At 42.3% G+C, this 21,269-nt stretch overlaps 2 protein-coding genes across 2 annotated transcripts; one reads left to right on the forward strand and one right to left on the reverse strand.

Moving 5' to 3' along the window:
• Positions 1 to 1,303: 1,303 nt before the first annotated feature.
• Positions 1,304 to 4,229, reverse strand: LOC126983715 (cytochrome b-c1 complex subunit 7-like). The gene is made up of 4 exons (XM_050836771.1): positions 4,123 to 4,229; positions 3,309 to 3,368; positions 2,392 to 2,558; positions 1,304 to 1,934 (listed from the first exon to the last, which is right to left on the reverse strand). The coding sequence occupies exons 1-4, from the start codon at positions 4,151 to 4,153 to the stop codon at positions 1,848 to 1,850; spliced, it is 345 nt and encodes a 114-aa protein (XP_050692728.1). The 5' UTR covers positions 4,154 to 4,229; the 3' UTR covers positions 1,304 to 1,847.
• Positions 4,230 to 6,246: 2,017 nt separating this feature from the next.
• LOC126983709 (lipoyltransferase 1, mitochondrial-like) lies at positions 6,247 to 20,453 on the forward strand. Its single transcript, XM_050836762.1, has 6 exons — positions 6,247 to 7,234; positions 11,264 to 11,375; positions 14,226 to 14,333; positions 15,629 to 15,806; positions 17,371 to 17,513; positions 18,304 to 20,453. Exons 1-6 carry the CDS (start codon positions 6,798 to 6,800, stop codon positions 18,532 to 18,534), a joined length of 1,209 nt encoding a protein of 402 aa, XP_050692719.1. The 5' UTR covers positions 6,247 to 6,797; the 3' UTR covers positions 18,535 to 20,453.
• The last annotated feature ends 816 nt before the right edge of the window (positions 20,454 to 21,269 follow it).

Raw genomic sequence — 21,269 nt, forward strand, 5'->3', positions numbered from 1 at the left:
CAGTGAGATAGAAAAATTGGAAGTGGGGCAGAATAGGGTAGCAAGAATGGCACTGAATGCACCAAGGTATGCAGCAGTAGAGGCTCTTAGGGGGGACATGGGATGGAGCACGTTTAGGGAAAGACTAGTAAAGGCAACCTTGAGATATAAAGTGAGACTGGAACAAATGGAGGATGCAAGATTAGCAAGGAAAGTATACTTGTGGAGTATAAGAGATGGCAAATGGGCGAATAAATGTGGGCGAATGATAGACAATAATGTTATGCTAAGTAGGTGGGTGTACCGACCCTTTGAAGATAGACAGAATGTGTTTGAATGGAGAATAACAAACAGAAATGGAGAGGGGTTTGAGTGGGATGTAAGAAAGTGGAAGAATGTGATAGATATGGCAGTTAAAGATGAGGGATTGAGCAAGTGGAAGAATGAGATGGAAAGAAAGGAAACTCTCGACTGGTATAGGGAGAAAGAGGCCCCAAAGTGTGAGGTGTGGTATGAGGGAAGCCTGGGAGGTGATCTTCTTTTCCGTGCTAGAGCGCAGTGTCTGGATGTGAATGCAAGGAACTATAGATGGTCTGAGTCCCGCAGCAAAGTATGCCAGATGTGTGACAGGGGTGTGGATTTAGACTGTGCAGCATGTAGTGCTGGAATGCAAGAAGTATGACAGGGAGAGAACGAAGATGATGCATGTGTTTTTGAGCGAGATGGGACGTGATGTAAACGGGAGGACTGGAAGGGAGTGGATGGTGCTGCTGCTGGGGCTCAGTGGAGAGACGAGTGGACGAGTGATTGAGGCAGTGAAAGAGTTCTTGGAGGGCATGTGGCGTGAAAGATGTAGGGAATGATATCTTGCCCCGAGAACATTGACTTCCCGCATGTTTTGTTTTCTTTTCACAGGAGCTGCCGATATAAAGGCCTGGCTGGGGAGAAATCCCGAGCCACCTGTGACATCAAGATCAAGATCAAGATCACTCATGAGTACCCCATTGAAGTCCTTTTTGGCCTTTGGAAATAGTTGACATGAGAGGTGGAAGCGGTTGTGTATGCCGGACCCCAAGCACTGAACAAGGCCGTGGTCCCACAGCCTAACTAGCCCCATAAAACACTAGAAATAGAAGACAAGCCCATACGCTTAACTAATGAGAAGCATACTCCCGTGGGCGCGTCACTTCACTCACCCATAGACCCCTGGCCCATCTCGATCTTGATAAAAATATGCTTAATCTGTATTTTCTTAGATGACCCCTAAGGTACCCCTCCACACACACACAGTAGTACAACAGAATGTAACTTAAACACCAGTGGCTTCACTTCACCAGTTTATTTGTAGTATTCACACGTCCGCAGGCTTACTCTCAGGATCAATATAGTACAAACTTTTGAAGCTAACATGTAGTGGAGCCCCACCCATGCCAGCCTTCACCTCACTAACATACAGAACTGTACAGTGCCTCCCAGACCTCCAGAAAGAAGAGGAAGAGAAGGAAGATGAAAATGATCTAGAAAAAGATAGGGAAGAAGATTGAAAGAACTGGTAGGGAGGAAGAGAGGTAGAGTAAATTAGTAAGAACAGGATAGATGAAATCAAATGAGATAAGTAATTCTTCTTGAGCAAAGGGAAGAATTAATCAAGGTAAAGGAGATTAAAGTTTAGAGAAAAGCAAAGAGTAAATTAAGAAAAAATCTGGAAAAAAATAAGATTATTTGGTCGTAAGAGGAAAAAAGAGGAGATACAGTCTCAATAAATTATTTCAAACCAGAAAGAAGGCTGAGGAGAAAAAAGAAACATGGGTAGGAGTAGGAGGACAATAATAATGGGAGGAGATTTATCGATGGTGATATTGAGGGCTTTACTTCTTGTTCCATTCCTCCTTCTCCTTCTTCTCCCTCAGCACCTCATCCAAGAAAGGCTGCAAGTAACGGCCCTTTTCCCTGTCCTGAGGTAGGAGAAACAAAGCATTAAAGGTGGAATTTTCTGTATCTTCCTTCCCTTTGACCATCTATGCCTAACTCATAAGTGACTTTAAGGTTAAGATTTGTCTTATAATAATAACTATAATAAAATAAGGTTACTATCCAAAGAAGGGTTCATGATTAAAGAGGAGAGTTTGACCACAGATAAATGTAACCGCAGACAGGAGAAAGCATATATATAGGTTGTAAAATTAATTAGAAAACTGGATCTGTGGAAAAATGATATAGTTAGCTCTTATGAGGAGAAAAATGGAAATTAGGTAAGATCAATAAGAGTAATAACTGAAAGAAAAGATAAGGAAGAGGGAGAGAGTAAGAGGGAAGATTACATTAAGTGCAGACTACAGTAAGGAGAAAAAAGTGAGGAAAAACTGGTGAAAGAGTCAAAGATGAGATGTGATAGGATGCCCTGCTATTCACCTCCTCATAGGATATCCATTCCTCCTTGGGCAGGATCTTCTTGGTGAGGGAGAGGTGGAGGGCGCGCTGCATCCTGAAGGTGCGGTCGTTGAGGATAGGCGCAGGGACCCTTCGGAGCGCCTCCTTCACCTCGGCAGACTCAAACAGGCAGTCATCGTGGTACAAGCCTGTTGGCACACATAGATAGATAGATTGATACATAGATAGATTTGTTGACCTCATAGCATTTCAACTACAGATTGCAAATTAAAGTTGATTACAAATTAGACTCAAACAGGCAGTCATTGTGGGACAGACCTGTTGGTCCACATAGATAGATAGATTGATACTTAAATAGACCTGTTGACCTCACATTTCAACTGCACAGATTGCAAATTAGAATCAATTACAAATTACAGACTCAAAAAGGCAATCATCATGGTATAGACCAGTTGGTAGACACAGATAGACGAAGAGATAGCTAGATAGATAGTAGATAGCTTGGTTTGTTGACCTCACATTACTGTTCAACTACACAGATTGTAAACAAGAATACAGATTACAAATTACAGATTGTAAATATGAATAACTGATAAAAATCTATGACATTTTTTTTTAGTTAGACCAAAAATTAATGGCAAATAGACAGATAGATAGACTGATTTATTGACCTCAAGATATTACAGTATTACCAACCATTCCTGACAAATAGATAGACACAAGTTTACTGACGAGCTGCACATTATGATTCAACTATGTGTTACCTACAAATAAGAGTAATTTATAGTTAGAAGTATACAATATCCCTCTCCACAATATTTAGCCCTTTATAGTTTTAAATTCATGGCTCAGCACTGTAAGCATGGAGCCTCGACATTATCAGTACACTGTGAATAGTCATGTTGACCTGAATCTTGTCTTGTCGTTGCCATACTCACCCACTTGGTTGAATCCGGATGCACGGAAGACATAGCGCTTCACGGCATTGGTGAGCTGACCTGGAAGTGGAGAGATTGTTTATGTTATTTTTTCTTCCAGCACAGGAGGCAGCTCAAGGGGGAAAAATAAAATGGGTGTGATTCTATATAATTACTAATGTTGAGGCTCCGTTAGGTAACCACATAGAGCTCAAATGTGGCATAGTACACTTGCCTTATACCTAAAAAATAATGTTAGTCTACACTTAATGCAACTTGAATCATTGATGAGCCTCAGAAACATTAATAAACTAAAAGTGGCCCAAGAAAGTGAAAAATGAAAAAATAAGGGACAGACTGACCCCTCCCATAGCCCATACAGTACTTCCCTCCCACATTTGACCTCCTAGACACACTGATTAGTTAACTTAGAAGGTATTGCTAAGGTCATGCAGCCTCAAAACACAATGACCTAAAATAGACCCAAAAAAATCAAAGACGAGGAAATATCTAGAATTACACCCACCGGACTGACCCCCTCCCCGCACCCTATACACTGTTTCCCTCCCATATTTAACCTCCCAGACACACTGAATAGGTAACTTAGAAGATATTAGTAAGGTCATGGAACCTTAGAACACAATGACCTTAAAATGACCCAAAAAAAGAAAGACGAAAAAAATATCCAGAATTACACCCACCGGACTAGCCCCTCCCCATACCCTCAAAGCTGCTTCCCCCCCATATCTAACCTCCCAAGCACACTGAACAGTTAACTTAGATTATATTATTAAGGTCATGAAGCCTCCCAAGCCGGTAATAAGGTCGTAATTACCAACAAAGCCGGGTCTTGCTGCGGCCGCCATCTTAGTCCAGCTGATTGAGTCAACACGGGCTTGTACAATCTCGGTTTTGGGGTTTTCTCGTTTTTTATTAATTCTCTAGAGCATAATATTGAGTAATTATGTACTGCAAGAGTCGAGAATACAAATGCTAGGTTATTTCTATTGTATTCTGTATTGTATTACTAGTTATAGCGATACAGTACTTATATAGAGATGTGCTTTACGGGGAAATTGTGTAATGGTGTGCCAGAAATAGATGCAATTTAAACCACCTCTATAGTGTGATCCATAAGGCACACGAAGTAACAGACATCAGATAGTTAAATAAAGGGTAGACTTGAGTATTTGAAAGCCTATGACATAGTGGATAAGGCCATATTTAAGGAGTGGAAGGGGCTTTAACGGGGACTAACTTAATTCCCCCTCGTACGTTTACCAGCTAAAAAAAATGTGTTCAAGTACTAATTATTAAGTGTAAGTGATCCTGGTGACATTTGAAAGCAATTATATAGTGAATAAGGCCATATTTAAGGAGTGGAAGGGGCTTTGACGGGGACTATATAACTTCCCCCTCGTACGTTTATCAGCTAAAAAAATGTGTTCAAGTACTAATTATTAAGTGTAAGTGATCCTGGTGACATTTGAAAGCAATGATATAGTGAATAAGGCCATATCTTAGGGTGGAAGGGGCTTTGACGGGGATATTAACTTCCCCCTCACGTTTACCAGCTAAAAAAATGTGTTCAAGTACTAATTATTAAGTGTAAGTGATCCTGGTAACATTTGAAAGCAATGATATAGTGGATAAGGCCATATTTAAGGAGTGGAAGGGGCTTTGACGGGGACTAACTTAATTCCCCCTCGTACGTTTACCAGCTAAAAAAAAATGTGTTCAAGTACTAATTATTAAGTGTAAGTGATCCTGGTGACATTTGAAAGCAATGATATAATGAATAAGGCCATATCTAAGGGTGGAAGGGGCTTTGACGAGGATTATGGAAAATCAACAATAAACTTATCAACCAATCATATCAAAACTTGTGGATTAGCTTGCTTGGGTTGTTCAAGGACTAATTATTATAAGTAATCCTGCCAACATCATCCAGGCTATAATTAAACTATATAACCATTCCCCAAAACCCATTATATAGACCCATGGATACGATTTTGATAACTACGTATTCAAAACTACAGACTGAATATACATATGGCCTTGAATATCTGAAATTAAAAGCCACCCTCCCCATTTATAGATATTGCCGTGATATATCCACCTGTTTTAAAGCAAGGACATTGTAAATACTTGTCTTTGATATCTAAAAATCGGCCCCATAGATATATTGTTACCCTTTTAAATATTACTAACCCTTCTCAAAACCCCATTGATAGATACGGCCGTGATATGCGTTTGTCTAATCAAAGTAATATAGACTGAAATGATGTAGTAAATGGTTGTCTTGAGTATATGAAGCTGGCAAAAGAGTAATTCCATGTAACTATAAGGATATATATGAGTCACCCTTCCCACCTGTCCTCACCGGTTGGATGTTACACACCTTGATGACTCCAATTTTACCTGTGGCTACATTTTAACCTTATCAGCGTTACAGAAGGATGTCCTCATGCTCTACATAAAGTTTATTCAGTATAGTTTATTTTGAAAAGTATCTATTTAGGATATTCCCATGGTTGCTCAAGGTAGCAGCAAAAAGGAGAACGTGATATCATCTTCGGCACCTCGGGGCAATCAGCTGCGTGACACGTGACCACAAATACCTTTTATAACGATATCTCAGTATTCTGGGCTATAATAAATGATACACCAATACATTTTAGCCATCAGAGAGTTGCATAGAAGGTTTGATAAGCGATTTAGGGGAGTCTGAACTAATAAATGAGGAGTACGATATGTTTTCCAGATCCCCGGCAACAAGGACACAAAGACCTTTTATAACAATATATCTGTATTCTAAGTTATAATAAATGATACACTAATACATTATAGTTATCAAAGAGTCACATAAGTAGTTTAATAAGTGAGTTTAGTGAGTCTGAACTAATAAGTGAGCAGTACGATATGTTTTCCAGGACCCCGGCAACAAGGACTCAGCTGATGATGGCGTTAGAGACCATTGAGCAGTGACCAGCATCTTGCAAGTCTTGATCCACTCCCTTCACACGTGCACCGTACATTGCCCCGGCTCTGGAAACGTTCCCAGCCCAAAAATAGGATCCCCATAAGGACAAAAAAAGAGGTTAAAGAGTGCCAAGGGAGTCGTCAAGAGGTGTGGCGGTGGTGACAGTGGCCCTCAGGATTGCTTCAAGAGTAGACCTTAGATCGCATCAAATGGTGACAAGGGATTCCACCTACGAGACTCGGCTTCGAAGGGACGGTCTTGTGGCTGTGCACCAGACCTATAGGTGGCTCCACTGCACCCAGGACCTGCACGATCATCTTACTCTTCAGGGGGGCTCGAACGGGGTCTTCTGCGCTGCTTCTAAAACCACCAACTGACTTTCTTTAACTTTAACCGGGCGAAACAGTCTTCCACTTTCTTCCTACCCCGTGGAATCCTAACCTAGACTCATAACTTTGTCTTGAGAGAGGAAGTTCAGTGTTTGATTCCCGGCAAGTGCGTGAAGCAAATCCCATAAAGCCATAGCCATGATGTCCCTGAGGAAGGTCACCAGCGAGGTCTTGGCCCGTGGAGGCGTGGCCGGGGCCGTGGCTAAGGAGGCCCTGGGGAGAGGTGCCATTCCTCAAGCCTGGGCCAGCACGTCAGCCTCCTCCAAGCCCAAGAAAGCCTCCAGCAAGGCACCCCAGCGGACTGTCTTCATCTCCCAGTCCAGTGATGTCTTTGCGAACCTTGCCCTCGAGGACTGGCTATATAAGAACTGGTCCTTTGAGAGGCGTAACGTCCTCCTCCTGTGGCGTAACTCCCCCTGCGTGGTCATAGGGCGTCACCAGAACCCCCAGGTGGAGGCCAACCTGCCCTACCTGGAGAGTGCTGGGGTCCCGGTGGCCAGGAGGGGCAGTGGAGGGGGTGCCGTGTACCATGACCACGGGAACCTGAACTGCACCTTCTTCACTACGAGGGAGAGGTAAGGATGACATAATCTCTGTACCCTTGATAATAATGGCAATAATAATAATAATGATAATGACAAACCTCAACTGTACCTTCTTCATTACCTACGAGGGAAAGGTAAAGATGACACATACTTATCCTATGCTCTTACTTATAATGATAGGAATAATGTTCATAATAGTAATATTTTTTTCCCTCTTTGCCTTCCTTCCTTCCTTCCTGCCTGTCTTATCTAACCCATTTGGCTGTTTGTAATATGTAATGTATGTTAAGTATTTATATTATGCCTATTATATCTACTACTACAACTACTATTACTACTACTACTACTACTTCTGTTTGTATTAATGTTACTTGTATTAGTGCTTCTTCCACTACAGTCAGATTACAACAGCTACTACTACTACTACTACTACTACTACAATGAATGGGTAGGAGGTAGAGATGAGAGGGGCCATAATTTTCGTACACTGAGCAACCTGTTTGTTCCACCTGAGAGAGAAAGGAAGGAAGGGAGGGAGGGAGGAAGGGGGGCATGTAGGTGTAGGTTACTGGGGCCTCTCTCCCTTATGCCTCAGGGGTCAATGATCTCTACTCTTTTTTCCTCTCCTTTCTTTGTGCCAATTGCCATGTTTGTAAGCTATTTTAATCCACCCAATAAACACTGAGAGTTAAAACAAGAATTAGCATAGAAGAGGAAGGAATAGGAAGTAAGGAAAAAGCGAAGTGGAAAGAATAAGAAATAGGATAGAAAAGAAGAGGAGGAAACTAGGAAGGAACAATAATAGGATAGAATTGAGGGAAGAAGAATTAGGTTAGAAGAGAAAGGAAAGGAAAATTAGGGTAAAGAGAAAAGGGAAGAACAAGAATAAAGGAGAAGAACTAAGATCAAGTAGAGGAGGAAGGAACTACATTATAACAAGAATTAAGAAGAAAGGAGGAAAGAAAATGATGACGTGGAACTCTAACTTAGAATTATGTTAGAATTTTCAAGAGAGAGAGAGAGAGAGAGAGAGAGAGAGAGAGAGAGAGAGAGAGAGAGAGAGAAAGTAGGGCAAACTGTGTGTATGTTAATTTTCATCTTCAAGTAAACAGTTTAAATCTTCCACAATAAGCAGAAACTCAAAACAAGAACCATGAGAAGAGGAGGAGGAGATGAAGAAAGGACTCAGCAGAATAGCAAACGAGAGAGGAGGATGTGGAGGATGATGTGGGTGGAGCGAGAGTGTGTTGCTAGGGGGCTGCCAAAGAGGAGAGAGGAGGTGGAAGAGGGGAGGAGGGAGGCTAGTGAGAGTGGGGGCCCCAGAGGGTTGCCACGTGATCACTTCCACACGTGAGCTCAGACACGTGACCAGGTGGTGGCCCCCCCTGAAAGACCCTCCATGGGGATCATTAGGACCGTTTCGCTGGGGAAGTCAAACAAGGCCTGGGTAAAGTCTCTTGGGGGTAGGCCTATGCGAGTACGTGGTGTCTTTTTTTCTCGCTTTTTCAATGTTTCTGTTTCTTGTATTACACTCATTCACTTACATAATCTTATCCTTTTTTTACTTATTCATCTCTTCTATCTTGTGTAATGTTATTCTTCAACCTCCTCTTTATTCTCTCTTCTTTCATCTCCTTTCTCGACTATCTCTTCTCTCTCATCTTCTCTTCCTCCCCCTTGTGTAATGTCATTCTTCACCCTCTTCTTTATTCTATCTTCTTTCATCTCCTTTTTCGACTGTCTCTTTCTCTCATCTTCTCTTTCTTCACCTCCTCCTCCTCCTATGCTATGTCTTTTTCTCTCCTATCTCTCTTCAATCTCCTTCTTTCTCTACTGTCTCGCCTCCTGACCCTCCTAATCTCTCCATCTTTTTCTTCGCCTCCTCCTCCTCCTCCTCTCATTATCTCTCCTCTTTCTTACCTTCACAATCTCCTTATCTTTATTTACTTACTCCCTCATTGTTTTTCTCCTCCTCCTCTCTCTCCCCTCCACCTCCTCTCCCTCCCACTATCTTTCATGTCTTTCTCTTCCCTACCAACACTTCCTTCTCCACTCTCTTTCTCTTCCTCTTAATCCTTCACCCTTTCCTAGACAACAAACTCTGACAGGTATATAAATAATGTGTTTTCTTATTCTTCTCTCTCCTCTTTCTCCTCCATTCACAACCTCGTCCTCCATTCTTTATCCCTTCCTGCTCTTTCTCCTCTTCCTCCTCCTCCTCCTCCTCCTCCTCCTCTTGTTCTTCCTCTTCCTCCCAGCATACTACATGAAAACTGTTTAGGTATATTGATAAAATTAGTTGATGTTCTTTTCCCTCTCCCTCTTCCTGTCTCCATTTCTTCCACCTTTGATTAGTTAGTGTAGCTTGTCACAAACAGCCTCGTAAGAACCATCGAGTCAACTGTTGTTTGTTCTTCCTTTGTTCTTCCTTTGTGTTCCTCCTCCTCCTCTTCCTCATGGTGAACTAGCCGGTGTATTATTTTTGGGTCCCTGTAGCCGGCTCTGGGGATTGGTCAGGCGTGGAGAGAATACTATCTGCCGAGGGTGATAAATAAGGGCCTGTTTTCAGTATACAAGAGGTTAATTTATTTGAGTTTATGCATTGCTTTCTCTCTCTATAACTGCGGGTGCCATAGTAACTTGCATATTATTACTTCAGTTTATTCTTGCGCTTGTTGATATGTCCACGAGGTTCATTCACTCTTCTGTCTTTCTAGATATATACGACTGCCCTAGTAACGAAGATTATTAGTATGCAAGCTTATTCATCCCTGTCTTTGATTTTCCTGGATACGCCCTCCATAGTAACTTTGAAAACTATTACTATTATTACTTCTCCTTGCATATACGACCACCATAGGGATAAATATACCGGGCATAGTAACACATTTCAGAATTCAGGCCTGTTTATCCCTTTCTCTCATTTTTGTTGATACGTTAAAAAAATGTTACTGTTATGATATACTTCTCTTGGTATATACAACTAGGAGAGCAATGAATAGTATTTTTTTTCTTCCTCTTTCTCTTTTTTCTAATTATATTGCTGTGTTTCACTTTTTTTTTACTTGTTCTTCCTGTTTTTAATCTTTTTTTTCCTTTTCTCGTTCGTTGTCTTCTATTAGTACAGACCTTACCTTACCTAAACTTACCTAACTTAACCAAACCTTACCTTGCTTTACCTAACCTTCCTTTACTTTACCTTACCCCCAAAAAGTGCTAATTATCAGTTTACCACACCTTCAATATGTCTTTCTCTCCCCCATCAAGTTTAGGTTCAAGTTCTCTGTCTATCATTTCTTATTTTCTTCTTTTTCTCTTTGCACCCACAACCGGCATAGCAACAAACATTATCGTTATTCGGGTCTTGTCATCCCTTTCTCTCATTTTCCTAGATACTACTTGCATATACGACCACCGTAGTAACTCAAGATACGACCACCAATATTATTACGACTCGCATATACGACCACCGTAGTAACTCAAGATACTGTACGACTACCACTATTATTACTACTTGCATATACGACCACCGTAACTCAAGATACGACCACCAATATTATTACGACTCGCATATACGACCACCATAGGAACTCAAGATACTGTACGACTACCACTATTATTACTACTTGCATATACGACCACCGCAACTCAAGATACGACCACCAATATTATTACTACTTGCATATACGACCACCATAGTAACTCAAGATACGACCACCAAAATTATTACGACTTGTGCATACGACCACCATAGTAACTCAAGATACGATCATCAATATCATTACGACTTGCACATACGACCACCATAGTAACTTAAGATACGACCACCAATATTATTAGGCCTACTACTTCCACATACGACCACCATAGTAACTCAAGATACGACCACCAATATCATTACGACTTGCACATACGACCACCATAGTAACTCAAGATACGACCACCAATATCATTACGACGTGCACATACGACCACCTTAGCGACAAATACGACCGGCCTAGTAGCGGACATCATCAGTATTCAAGCTTCTTCATCCCTTTCTCTCCTTTTTTTTCTTAGGTACAACCGGCACAGCAACTTGGAGGTCATCTGCCGGGCGTTGAACCACGACTTTGGGATCCAGGCTCACCCCAACCCTCGGGACGACATCATTGTGGACCACGATCATAAGGTGAGGTGGTTTTAATAGGTCTGATGGCAGGTTACTCAAGGGTGGTTGGTCACTGTTACGGTCTCTCAGATTCCTTTTGTTCCCTTTTCTTGTCTCCCTCTGACTATTCTTCATTATTTTTCCTTTTTTTCCATTAGTCTTCGCTGTCCTTTCCCTCCTTTCTCTTGCTTAATTAGTCTGTCACAATCACCAACAGCTCCAGTGCTTTTTTTCTTTCCCTCAGTTTCTTCTTTGTACTCTTTCATATCGCTTACATTTCTTTTTTTCCCTCATTGTTTTCTTTCTTTAATATCTCGTCCTTCCTTTCTTCAGTTCAGTCTACCTCAACCACCATCAACACTATCTATTTCCTTTCCCTCAGTTCCCTTTTTTAATTACTCTTTCATATCTCTAACATTTCTTTCCTCCCCATTGTTTTCTTTCTGTAATTTCTCGTTCATCCATACCTTAATTTAGTCTACCCCAACCACCACCAACACCACCTGTTTATCTGTACGTGTTCAGGCATCCACTAATGTTCCTTCCTTTTTAGTTAGGTACTCTTTCATATCTCTAACATTTTTTTCTTCCCCCATTATTTTCTTTCTTTAATATCTCGTCCATCCATTCCTTAGTTTAGTCTACCCCAACCACCACCAACACCACCTGGTTATCTGTACTTGTTGAGGCATCCACTATTGTTGTTTTGGGTGAGGTAATGCAATGTTATGATATCGGGTTCTTGTGTCAAAGTCCTCCCAGTTAATTGATAAGGCTGAAGAGGGTCATGTGTGTGCTGCTCTTATGGATGTTGTGTTAGATTAGATTATAAGTATTGTTGTCTTTCCCTTGGTTATTTTTAGGGTTTTCTGTATTGATTTGTCTCTTGTTTTTCATGTTTTTTTTTTCTTTCATTTTAAGGTTTTTATTTATATCTCTTGGTTTTTCATTCTCATTTCCTTTTCTTTTTGTTATTTTCTTCCTTCTTTCATTCCTTACTTTCTTTGTTATCTAATTTTTTCTTTTGCTTTCTCTTTTCTATTTGCTTTTTTCTTCTTTCATTTCTTACTTTCTCTGTTGAATGTCTAATTCTTCCTCTTTCTTTCCCTTTTTTTCTTTCATTGTCTTTTTTCTTCCTTCCTTCTTTCTTTACTTCCTTTGTCTCTCTTCCTTTATTATGTGTTTCTCTCCTCTTTCTCATTACCCTTTTCTTCCATCCTTTCTTTTGTCTTCACTTCCTGTCTTCCATCCCCTTTGTTTTCACTCTCTACTATCTTATTAATATTTGCTTCTTGGCCTGCTTGACACACTTTCTTCTTCTTCCTCCTCCTCTTCTTCTTTTTCCTCCTCCTCCTCCTCCTCTTCTTCTTTTTCCTCCTCCTCTTCCTGTTTGTGTTGGCAGCATCAAGGTTATCCACATCTGACATTTACCTTAATTTCAATATCAGTTTTTCCTCAATAACCTAAATTAGAGCTATTTATTATTATTACTCTATTATTTACGGCTTAACGAGGGTAGCAGTTGCTCATCTACTTGCTTGTGTGATGACGCAAAGGAATTTAAATCATAGAGGAAAAGGTGTGAAGATGAGGGCGGATGAAGATGAGGTAGAAATAGTTTGATGGTGATGCAGATTTAGAACTGTAGCCGTGGGAGATGAAGGACTTTGCTCATCTTAAAATATAGTGTTGCGTGTATAAGGTTTTGTTTTATATAATTCATCTTTTTTCTTGTTTTTTGTTCTTGATCATCTTCTTCCTCTCTCGTTATATTTCATGATGTTAAAATTATGTTGTGTGTGTAAGGTTTTGTTTTATATAATTCATCTTTTTCTAGTTTTTTGTTCTTTATCATCTCTCTCGTTATATTTCTTGACGTTAAAATAGTGCTGTGTGTGTAAGGTTTGGTTTTATATAATTCTTCATCTTCTTTTTTGTTTTAGTTTGCCTTTAATATTGTTCTTGTTTTCCTGTTCTTATTTTCTTCCTCTCGTTCTATTTCTTGATGTTAAAATTGTGCTGTAAGGTTAATTTTAGGTTTATATTCTTCTTTATTTTTATTTTTTTACTTTTTTATTTAGTTTTCAATATCGTTCTTGTTTTCCAGTTCATGATTTTGTTCTTCCTCTCGTTCTTTTTCTTGATGTTTTCCTCCTTCTGATTTTGTTCTTGTTCTTCCTGTTCTTTTTCTCTACAAGTATCAAGTTTAATTTCTCCCTCTTGCTCTTGTTACTAACTTTGCTGCTTTCATTCAAAATTTCTTATCTTTTATTTGTGTGTACCACATCTATTTTTTCATCTCTTGTTTATACCTTACCATTCTATCATTCTATCTTATCATCCTCTCTATCATATCTTTTTCCCCTTTTTCTACTTGTCATCTTGTACCTATCTAATTGTACAGCAGTCTATCAGTCCTTGTTATTATTATGAACTTTTTAATTTTCCCGATCTCATTAATCACTACGTCTCTTTTGGCTATTCCTCTTAACTTTTTTTCATCATTGTTTTCCTTTTTTTGCCATCGAGTTGTTTCCTTTACTGTAAAAACAAACAAAGAAAGAAATCATTACAGTTCCCCTTCTTCTGGAGTCTACCATTGCTATACAGCCTCTCCCTTCTGCAGGAGTCTATCATTACTCAGTTCTCTCCCTTCTGCAGGAGTCGATCATTACTCAATTCTCTCCCTTCTGCAGGAGTCGATCATTACTCAATTCTCTCCCTTCTGCAGGAGTCGATCATTACTCAATTCTCTCCCTTCTGCAGGAGTCTATCATTACTCAGTTCTCTCCCTTCTGCAGGAGTCTATCATTACTCAGTTCTCTCCCTTCTGCAGGAGTCTATCATTACTCAGTTCTCTCCCTTCTGCAGGTGTCTGGTTCTGCCGCCAAGCTGGGCCGCACGACTGCCTACCACCACTGCACGCTGCTGGTGAACACGGACAGGCAGCAACTCAGGCTCTCTCTCAACGGGGACAAGGTGAGGTCATAAAGGGAGGTGGTGGTGACTGATTAACCAACTCAAGTTATGACTCAGTTCTGATAAGTACATACTTCATTTAGTGGGTCAGGACCTGATTATATGAAACTAACAAGGACCAGTTCTCTCTCTCTCTCTCTCTCTCCCTCTATCTCTCAGAACTTTGGACTTTGTCTGTAAATATTGATGACATTCAGTATATTGTCTCATGTTATCTGTTTATCTGTTCTTAATATGCACTCACACAGCCTTGACTTGCATTCTCTCTCTCTCTCTCACTCTCTCTCCCTGGGGGGTGGGGGCTCCTTGGCACACCCTCAAGGAGGCCTCCACATGCTATTTATTCCTGTTGTGGCTCCTTGTTCATAAGACTATTTAGAAGGAAGAGTGGAGGGTGTTGACATGAGAACCGGGTAGGGCACGTAGTAATGGGTTTAAACTGGATAAATTCAGATTCAGCAGGGACATAGGCAAAAATTGGTTTACTAACAGAGTGGTGGATGAGTGGAACAGGCTGAGCAGTCATGTGGTGAGTGCCAATACAATTGTCACATTCAAAAATAGATTAGATAAATTCATGGACAGTGATATTAGGTGGGGCTAGATTCACAGGAGCTGCCTTGTACATGCCTGCCGGCCTCTTTTTTTTTTTTTTTTTTTTTTTTTTTTTTTATACAATGGAGGCAGCTCAAGGCCCCATAATCGCTGCTCCATCTTGCAGACTCCTTCGTTCTTATGTTCTTATTACTCTGAGACCCTTCTTGTACGGCATTCCCTCTTCCCACTGCAAGATCACTCCTATTCCTCCTCCTACCCTATCATCATACCCTCTTCCCTCCCCACAGCCTACCCTGCCACCCCTCTCCCTCCTTTTTCTATTTTTGGCCCATTGCTCCAGTAAACTTTCATGATGGGGTCTAGTGGTCAGCCCCAGCTCAATGGTGTCACAGGCAACTTTTTATAATGACGCCATTCTTCCTTGGCTCATATTGCCCCCTAGAGCTCCACTTGATCCTCTTCAGAGTTTCGCTAGAATCCGGGTTGATAGGAGGTCACCCATTAGAGTCTGGGTTGATAGGAGGTCACCTGTTAGAGTCTGGGTTGATAGGAGGTCACCTGTTAGAGTCTGGGTTGATAGGAGGTCACCTGTTAGAGTCTGGGTTGTTAGGAGTTCACCAGGACAGCATGTGAGCAGTCTAGGGCACTTGGCGATAACTGAATCCCCCCCCCCCTCCCTCCCCTCCCTATACCTTTCTACCCTTCCTCCCACCCCTAACTCGCCGCTTCCCCCTCAGAGCATCAAGAGCAAGGCCACAGCGAGCGTCCCGGCCCACGTGATGAACCTCAGCGAGCTCCAGCCGAACATCAACGTGGAACAAGTCCTGACCAGCGTGGGCAAGGCGTTCCTGGGCCAAGATCATCACCTGGCCAACGGCTTCACCCTCGTCAACCCCAGCGATGAGTGGTTCCCTGGTGAGTGAGTAGTGGGGTGCATGTTGAGGAGTGAGTGTCGTATGAGGTGTGAGTTGTGTGTGTGGATGTGATGATGATGAGCAAAGAAGGCCAAATCCGTGCCAATCGCAGCGGACAGGTTAACATATATATCTTGGGTGGTAGAGGACAAAGGATATATAAACATTCTGCACCCAAAAACACATATTCGACAAGGTTTTCGCAGGAGTTGTGGGCACTTCCAAGGGTAATTTTATGACCCTGGTGGTAGTTTGACCCTTCTTCTGTACCATGAACCTAAAGAAACACATATTTAACAAGGTTTTTGCAGGAATTGTGGGCATTTCCAAGGGTACTTTTATGACCCTGGCGGTGGTTTGACTCTTCTTCTGTACCATGAACCTAAAGAAACACATATTTAACAAGGTTTTCGCAGGAATTGTGGGCATTTCCAAGGGTACTTTTATGACCCTGGCGGTGGTTTGACTCTTCTTCTGTACCATGAACCTAAAGAAACACATATTTAACAAGGTTTTCGCAGGAATTGTGGGCATTTCCAAGGGTACTTTTATGACCCTGGCGGTGGTATGACTCTTCCTCTGTACGATGAACCTCAAAAAACACTCAGTAACCGACCTAATCTCCTTTTTGGGCTCTGAAAATAGTTGTTGTAAGACTATAAGACCAACCAAGACTAGCTACGAGTGATGCTGATATTGCTGCAAAGACGACTTCCACTCAGCACATGTCTTGGGTAGTGAGATGTTAAGACAATGAGCCAAGAATACACGATGGAGGGTGGTGGGACAGGGTGCATGCTAAACCTGACTGGGATGTATTGCAAGGACAACCATCAAGGATCCTTATGTATGAATGCTTGTATCCAGGCAGAGGTGTGTGTGTGTGTGTGTGTGTGTGTGTGTGTGTGTGTGTGTGTGTTTCTCTTTTCGCCTTTCTTTTTCTTCTTTTTTCTTCGTCTTTGTGTTTCCGTATTTTTTATTATATTTTCACATTCATGGTGCAGAGAGAAGCCTTGTTAAACTATCACTAGGCTCATAAAACTACCCATGGAAATACTCACGATAACCTCTACCAAAGCCTTACCAAATGTGTGTGTGTGTGTGTGTGTGTGTGTGTGTGTGTGTGTGTGTGTGTGTGTGTGTGTGTGTGTGTGTGTGTATAAGCCCCAAAATGCTTGAAAATATGGGCTTAAGAATGGAAAAACTATACTCATAAAACTACCCATGGAAACACCCACAATAACCTCGACGAAAACCTTACCAAATGTGTGTGTGTGTGTGTGTGTGTGTGCGCGTCCCAAAATGTTTAACCTGTCCGCTGCGATTGGTATGGATTTGACCTTCACTGGTAGCCTGGTAACATGTACTCCCAGGTCTTTCTCTGCCTCTGTGGTGGATAGTGGAGTGTTTCCCATGTGGTATTGGTGTGCTGGATATCCCCTCCCAAGGTGTAGGAATTGTAGCAGCCATTTTTGTTCCACTCCTGTAGCTTGGTGATGTCTTCTTGTAGGAAATCCACAGCCAAGGGGTTAAGAATGCGGGCCTAAGAGTGCGTTGTTTTCCAGGCCTGGCGGAACTTGAGGCCGTCCTGCGTTCCTCCCGGTGGCTTGAGGGACAGACCCCGCGTTGCACCATCACCCGCCGTTTGCCCATCCCCCAAGGCCTGCTCCCCCATGCCTCAAACACCTCCCTGGCCGTCACTGTGCAGGTAAGACCCTTCCTTTGGTCACTCTGTATCTTAATATTTCCCATACCTGTCTGGCTTCTCTCTGAACAATATTACTTTTCTTCCTTTCCTAATTCTAGTTGCTTAAGGATATTTCAGTTATCCTGCTTGCCATCCTTCTCTTAATACCATTCTTTCCCTCTTCTTTTGGTCACTGTATCTTAATATTTCCCATACCTGTCTGGCTTCTCTGAACAATATTACTTTTCTTCCTTTCCTAATTCTAGTTGCTTAAGGATATTTCAGTTATCCTGCTTGCCATCCTTCTCTTAATACCATTCTTTCCCTCTTCCTTTGGTCACTCTGTATCGTAATCTTTCCCATACCTGTCTGGCTTCTCTCTGAACAATATTACTTTTCTTCCTTTCCTAATTCTAGTTGCTTAAGGATATTTCTGTTTTTATCCTGCTTGCCATCCTTCTCCAAACACCATTCTTTCCTCTCCTTTCTTTCTGTCCTTCAAGACCCTCTCAGCACACTCAATCCTGCTACTTCCAACTCTCTCACTCCAATACTCATTCACCCTATTGATCCACTTCACAGGCGGTCTTCCCCTGACACCCCCTCCCTCAATCCTTCCCTCATACACTCTCTTCACAAGTTCATTCTCCCCAATTTTCAACACGTGTCCAAACCATCTGAGCGCACCATGCTTCACCCACTCCATCACTCCACTCCTTTCGCTGTCACGCCCTTCATTTTCTCCTTCCCAATATCAGTTTTTCAAGCCTGCCATGACCTTTTAAATTCCTTACTCGACTTAACATTTCAGGCCTATCATGGACTCGTGGAGGAGGTGAGGATGGAGGAGGACGTGGTGAAGGAGGAGGAGGGTGTGGCAGAGCTCCTACAGGACATCGGGGCAGGGCTGAAGGGCGCCCCGTACACCCCAGACACCTTCAACATTATCGCCGGTCGCCTTCGCTTCACCCCCGCCCTCGCCGACATGCACTTTCCCGCCTCTGCCCGGCCGCCACCCACCCCCACACGCTCCGTCATTTGAGCCCCCAAGGAGGAAAAGAAGGGCCTGACGTGAGCCTTGAGGGATGCCTTGCGTGGAGGTGGAGTGAGGTGATAGGTGGAGGGATGAGCCAGGAGTAATTACTGTTTAAGGCTATTAACACCCAACTTCTCATATATTATCCATTATCTTTTCACAGTATCTTTTTCTGTCTACCTTCTATTTGTCTTTCTATACCTTTTCTGTTTCCCTGTCTATATTCTATTTGTCATTCTATCTATATTGTTCTGAAGTCTTGTTGCCTACTTTGGACTTTTCTTTACTCTCCTCCATTCTCATTTTCCCTTACTTATTTGGATGAGCCTCCCTTTCTCCTCGTTCAAGCGCTCATCATAATTATTACACCCTTCTCTCCCTCCACCTCTCTGTCCCTTGCTCTGTCCTCTCCATCCTCTGTACCAACAGTTGTCTCTCTACCCTGTCCTGCCGTCCTATATGACTCATTCTCCCTCTTCACAAACTACTATTATGCTTTCTCTGCTTATGAGTGGAACAATGATTTACTGCTTATGTGTTTCAAAGAATGTAGTTTATCTTCCTTAAGGAGGCTTGGTGAATGGGAATTATTTTATAAGATGTTTGTTTAGGTCCGTTACGGCTGCCACTCTTCACCTTCACTGCTTGCTCCTCCTCCTGTTCAGTCCATTGGTTACATTGCCCAACTAAATGTTTTCCTCTTTCCCAAAGCCGTTCCACCAGCCAGGCCTCCTTGTGTAGGCCTCAGCTCAAATGTATACTGAGCATATTAGGTACTTCAGGCAAGACTTATCAGTGTGCTGCACACCAATATTCATCCTCCTCTAGATCTTCTTGGAGCACTGCAGTGCTGCCATACAGCCTTGGGCTCAACACTTTGTTCAATGAGTGAAGGAGGGAAACTTCCTGTCTGTGGAAAATGTGTGTGTTGTGGTTCAGTCTGAATCAACACAAGGCTGTGTGGAGCCCCTCGATAGCCTCAGGTTGTGACACTTCCTCTATGATAACTTTCTTATGCTATTCTGCATGCACCACCGGTCCACCACACACACAAGGTTCAAGGGCGTAGATATCTGACTAATTTTGAGGTCCTGGCTCTCCCAGATCTTTGAAAATATGACTTAAGATAATTCCACAGTCAGGTCCAAAGCTTTGTTTGGCCATGACGCCAACCATTGATAACTGAACTGACAGTCCATTTCGCTTTGTACACAGCTGTTGCCGGAGCTTCTGTGCATTTCCTCTCTTGTAGCAGCAGAGGACTGGTGACACTGGTGGCAACAGCTGTGTGTACCAAGAAGCTGGCTGTGCTTGCTTCATTTTAAAATGTTCAATTAAAATACACTTATGCACAATTTTTTTTTAAAACTTTATGTTCACAACAAGAGTTTGGACACTTGTAAACTATTGTAACACCTCAGGGGCCAGGACTTCAAAACTAGTCACACCTTTGCAGTGTGGGAAGCCTTTTTGGTGTTGATATTCACTTGGACGCTGCACGGTGTTGTCAGGATAAAACGTTTGGCATTAAGTTTCATTGGTGCGTCAGTGCATGATGACAGTGAACAGGTCAGCAGGGTGAGCTAGGGCAGGGCGGCACCCTCCCGCCAGCACAACAGTAATGTCACTGGTGCTGTCCTTACAGAGCTTATGAAGGCGTGGCACGCCAAGGAGTGCAAAGTGTTGTTATTCATGATGTTGACATTCCTCTTGTTGATTGTGAGCACTTGTCGTGTCTTCACTGCATCACATGTGTTTGTTTGTTAAATTAATCTTTACTGCTGTTATGGACTCTTGGAATTGATATTATCTGATCAAGAAAAAGAACTCGTCTGTGTTTTCTTCAGCTGATGAGCTAACTTTATCTGAACTGTTACATGAATCTATATTTTACTAATAATAATGCTAATAAATCTTTATATATACCAGCTGTGAGTGAATATCCCTTAGTGCCAACGTGTTGCTGATGCTGCCAGAACACCGAGGAAAGTGAACAAATGGGTGTTCAGTGCCAATACAGCACAAGGCCACGGTGATGTGTAGGCAAGATTTTCAGGTACCTTTATCATGGTTAGGGATTCTATTCTTTCAGGGGCCCTACCTTCCTGTGAATAGCAGCCTCTGGGGCCCTTGTATCCTGAAGGGGGAGGGTGCCCTTGGCCCTCTTTTTAGTTTTGAGGTGCAGGAGTGGTGCCTGGCCGTGGAACTAGGCCCGGCGTGAACCCTTGGAAGGCTCTGCACGTAATCACCGGGAACACCATCAGATCACCGACTAGCTCACGCATTGGTTGAACTAGGAGGAATAAAGTAGACAGTTCAGCTCTGTGAGACTCTGTGATTGGCAACACTGGGTATGTGGGCACATGTCACGCTCCCCAAAATTCACCCTACTCACCGGGGTCCTTTCTCTAAGACAATCCTGAGTTGAGGAGGCTAAAGGGGCACTCACAAAGGTCCGGAGACAAGGTAGACTGCATAAAGACGTAAACATTCTCCAGCATCCTTCATAGGGAAATTTAAACCATGTCATTCCATAGAGTAAATAATGTTCTGTGCATTAGGTGAGGAAATGTGAGGATTGTCATTCCATACATATTTTAAGAGAAAGTTCTGTGCTTCAAGGTACCAGGGATTCAGATGCAATGTGTGTTGTAGCTGGTGATGAGGAATGGAAGAAGGAAAAGAAGACCAAGAAGAAAAAATGAAGAGTGGGTTCAGTGTGCGCCCAGACTAACCAACCA

The sequence above is a fragment of the Eriocheir sinensis genome, chromosome 54 (genome assembly GCF_024679095.1).
Source record: "Eriocheir sinensis breed Jianghai 21 chromosome 54, ASM2467909v1, whole genome shotgun sequence".
Classification (NCBI taxonomy): Eukaryota; Metazoa; Arthropoda; class Malacostraca; order Decapoda; family Varunidae; genus Eriocheir; species Eriocheir sinensis.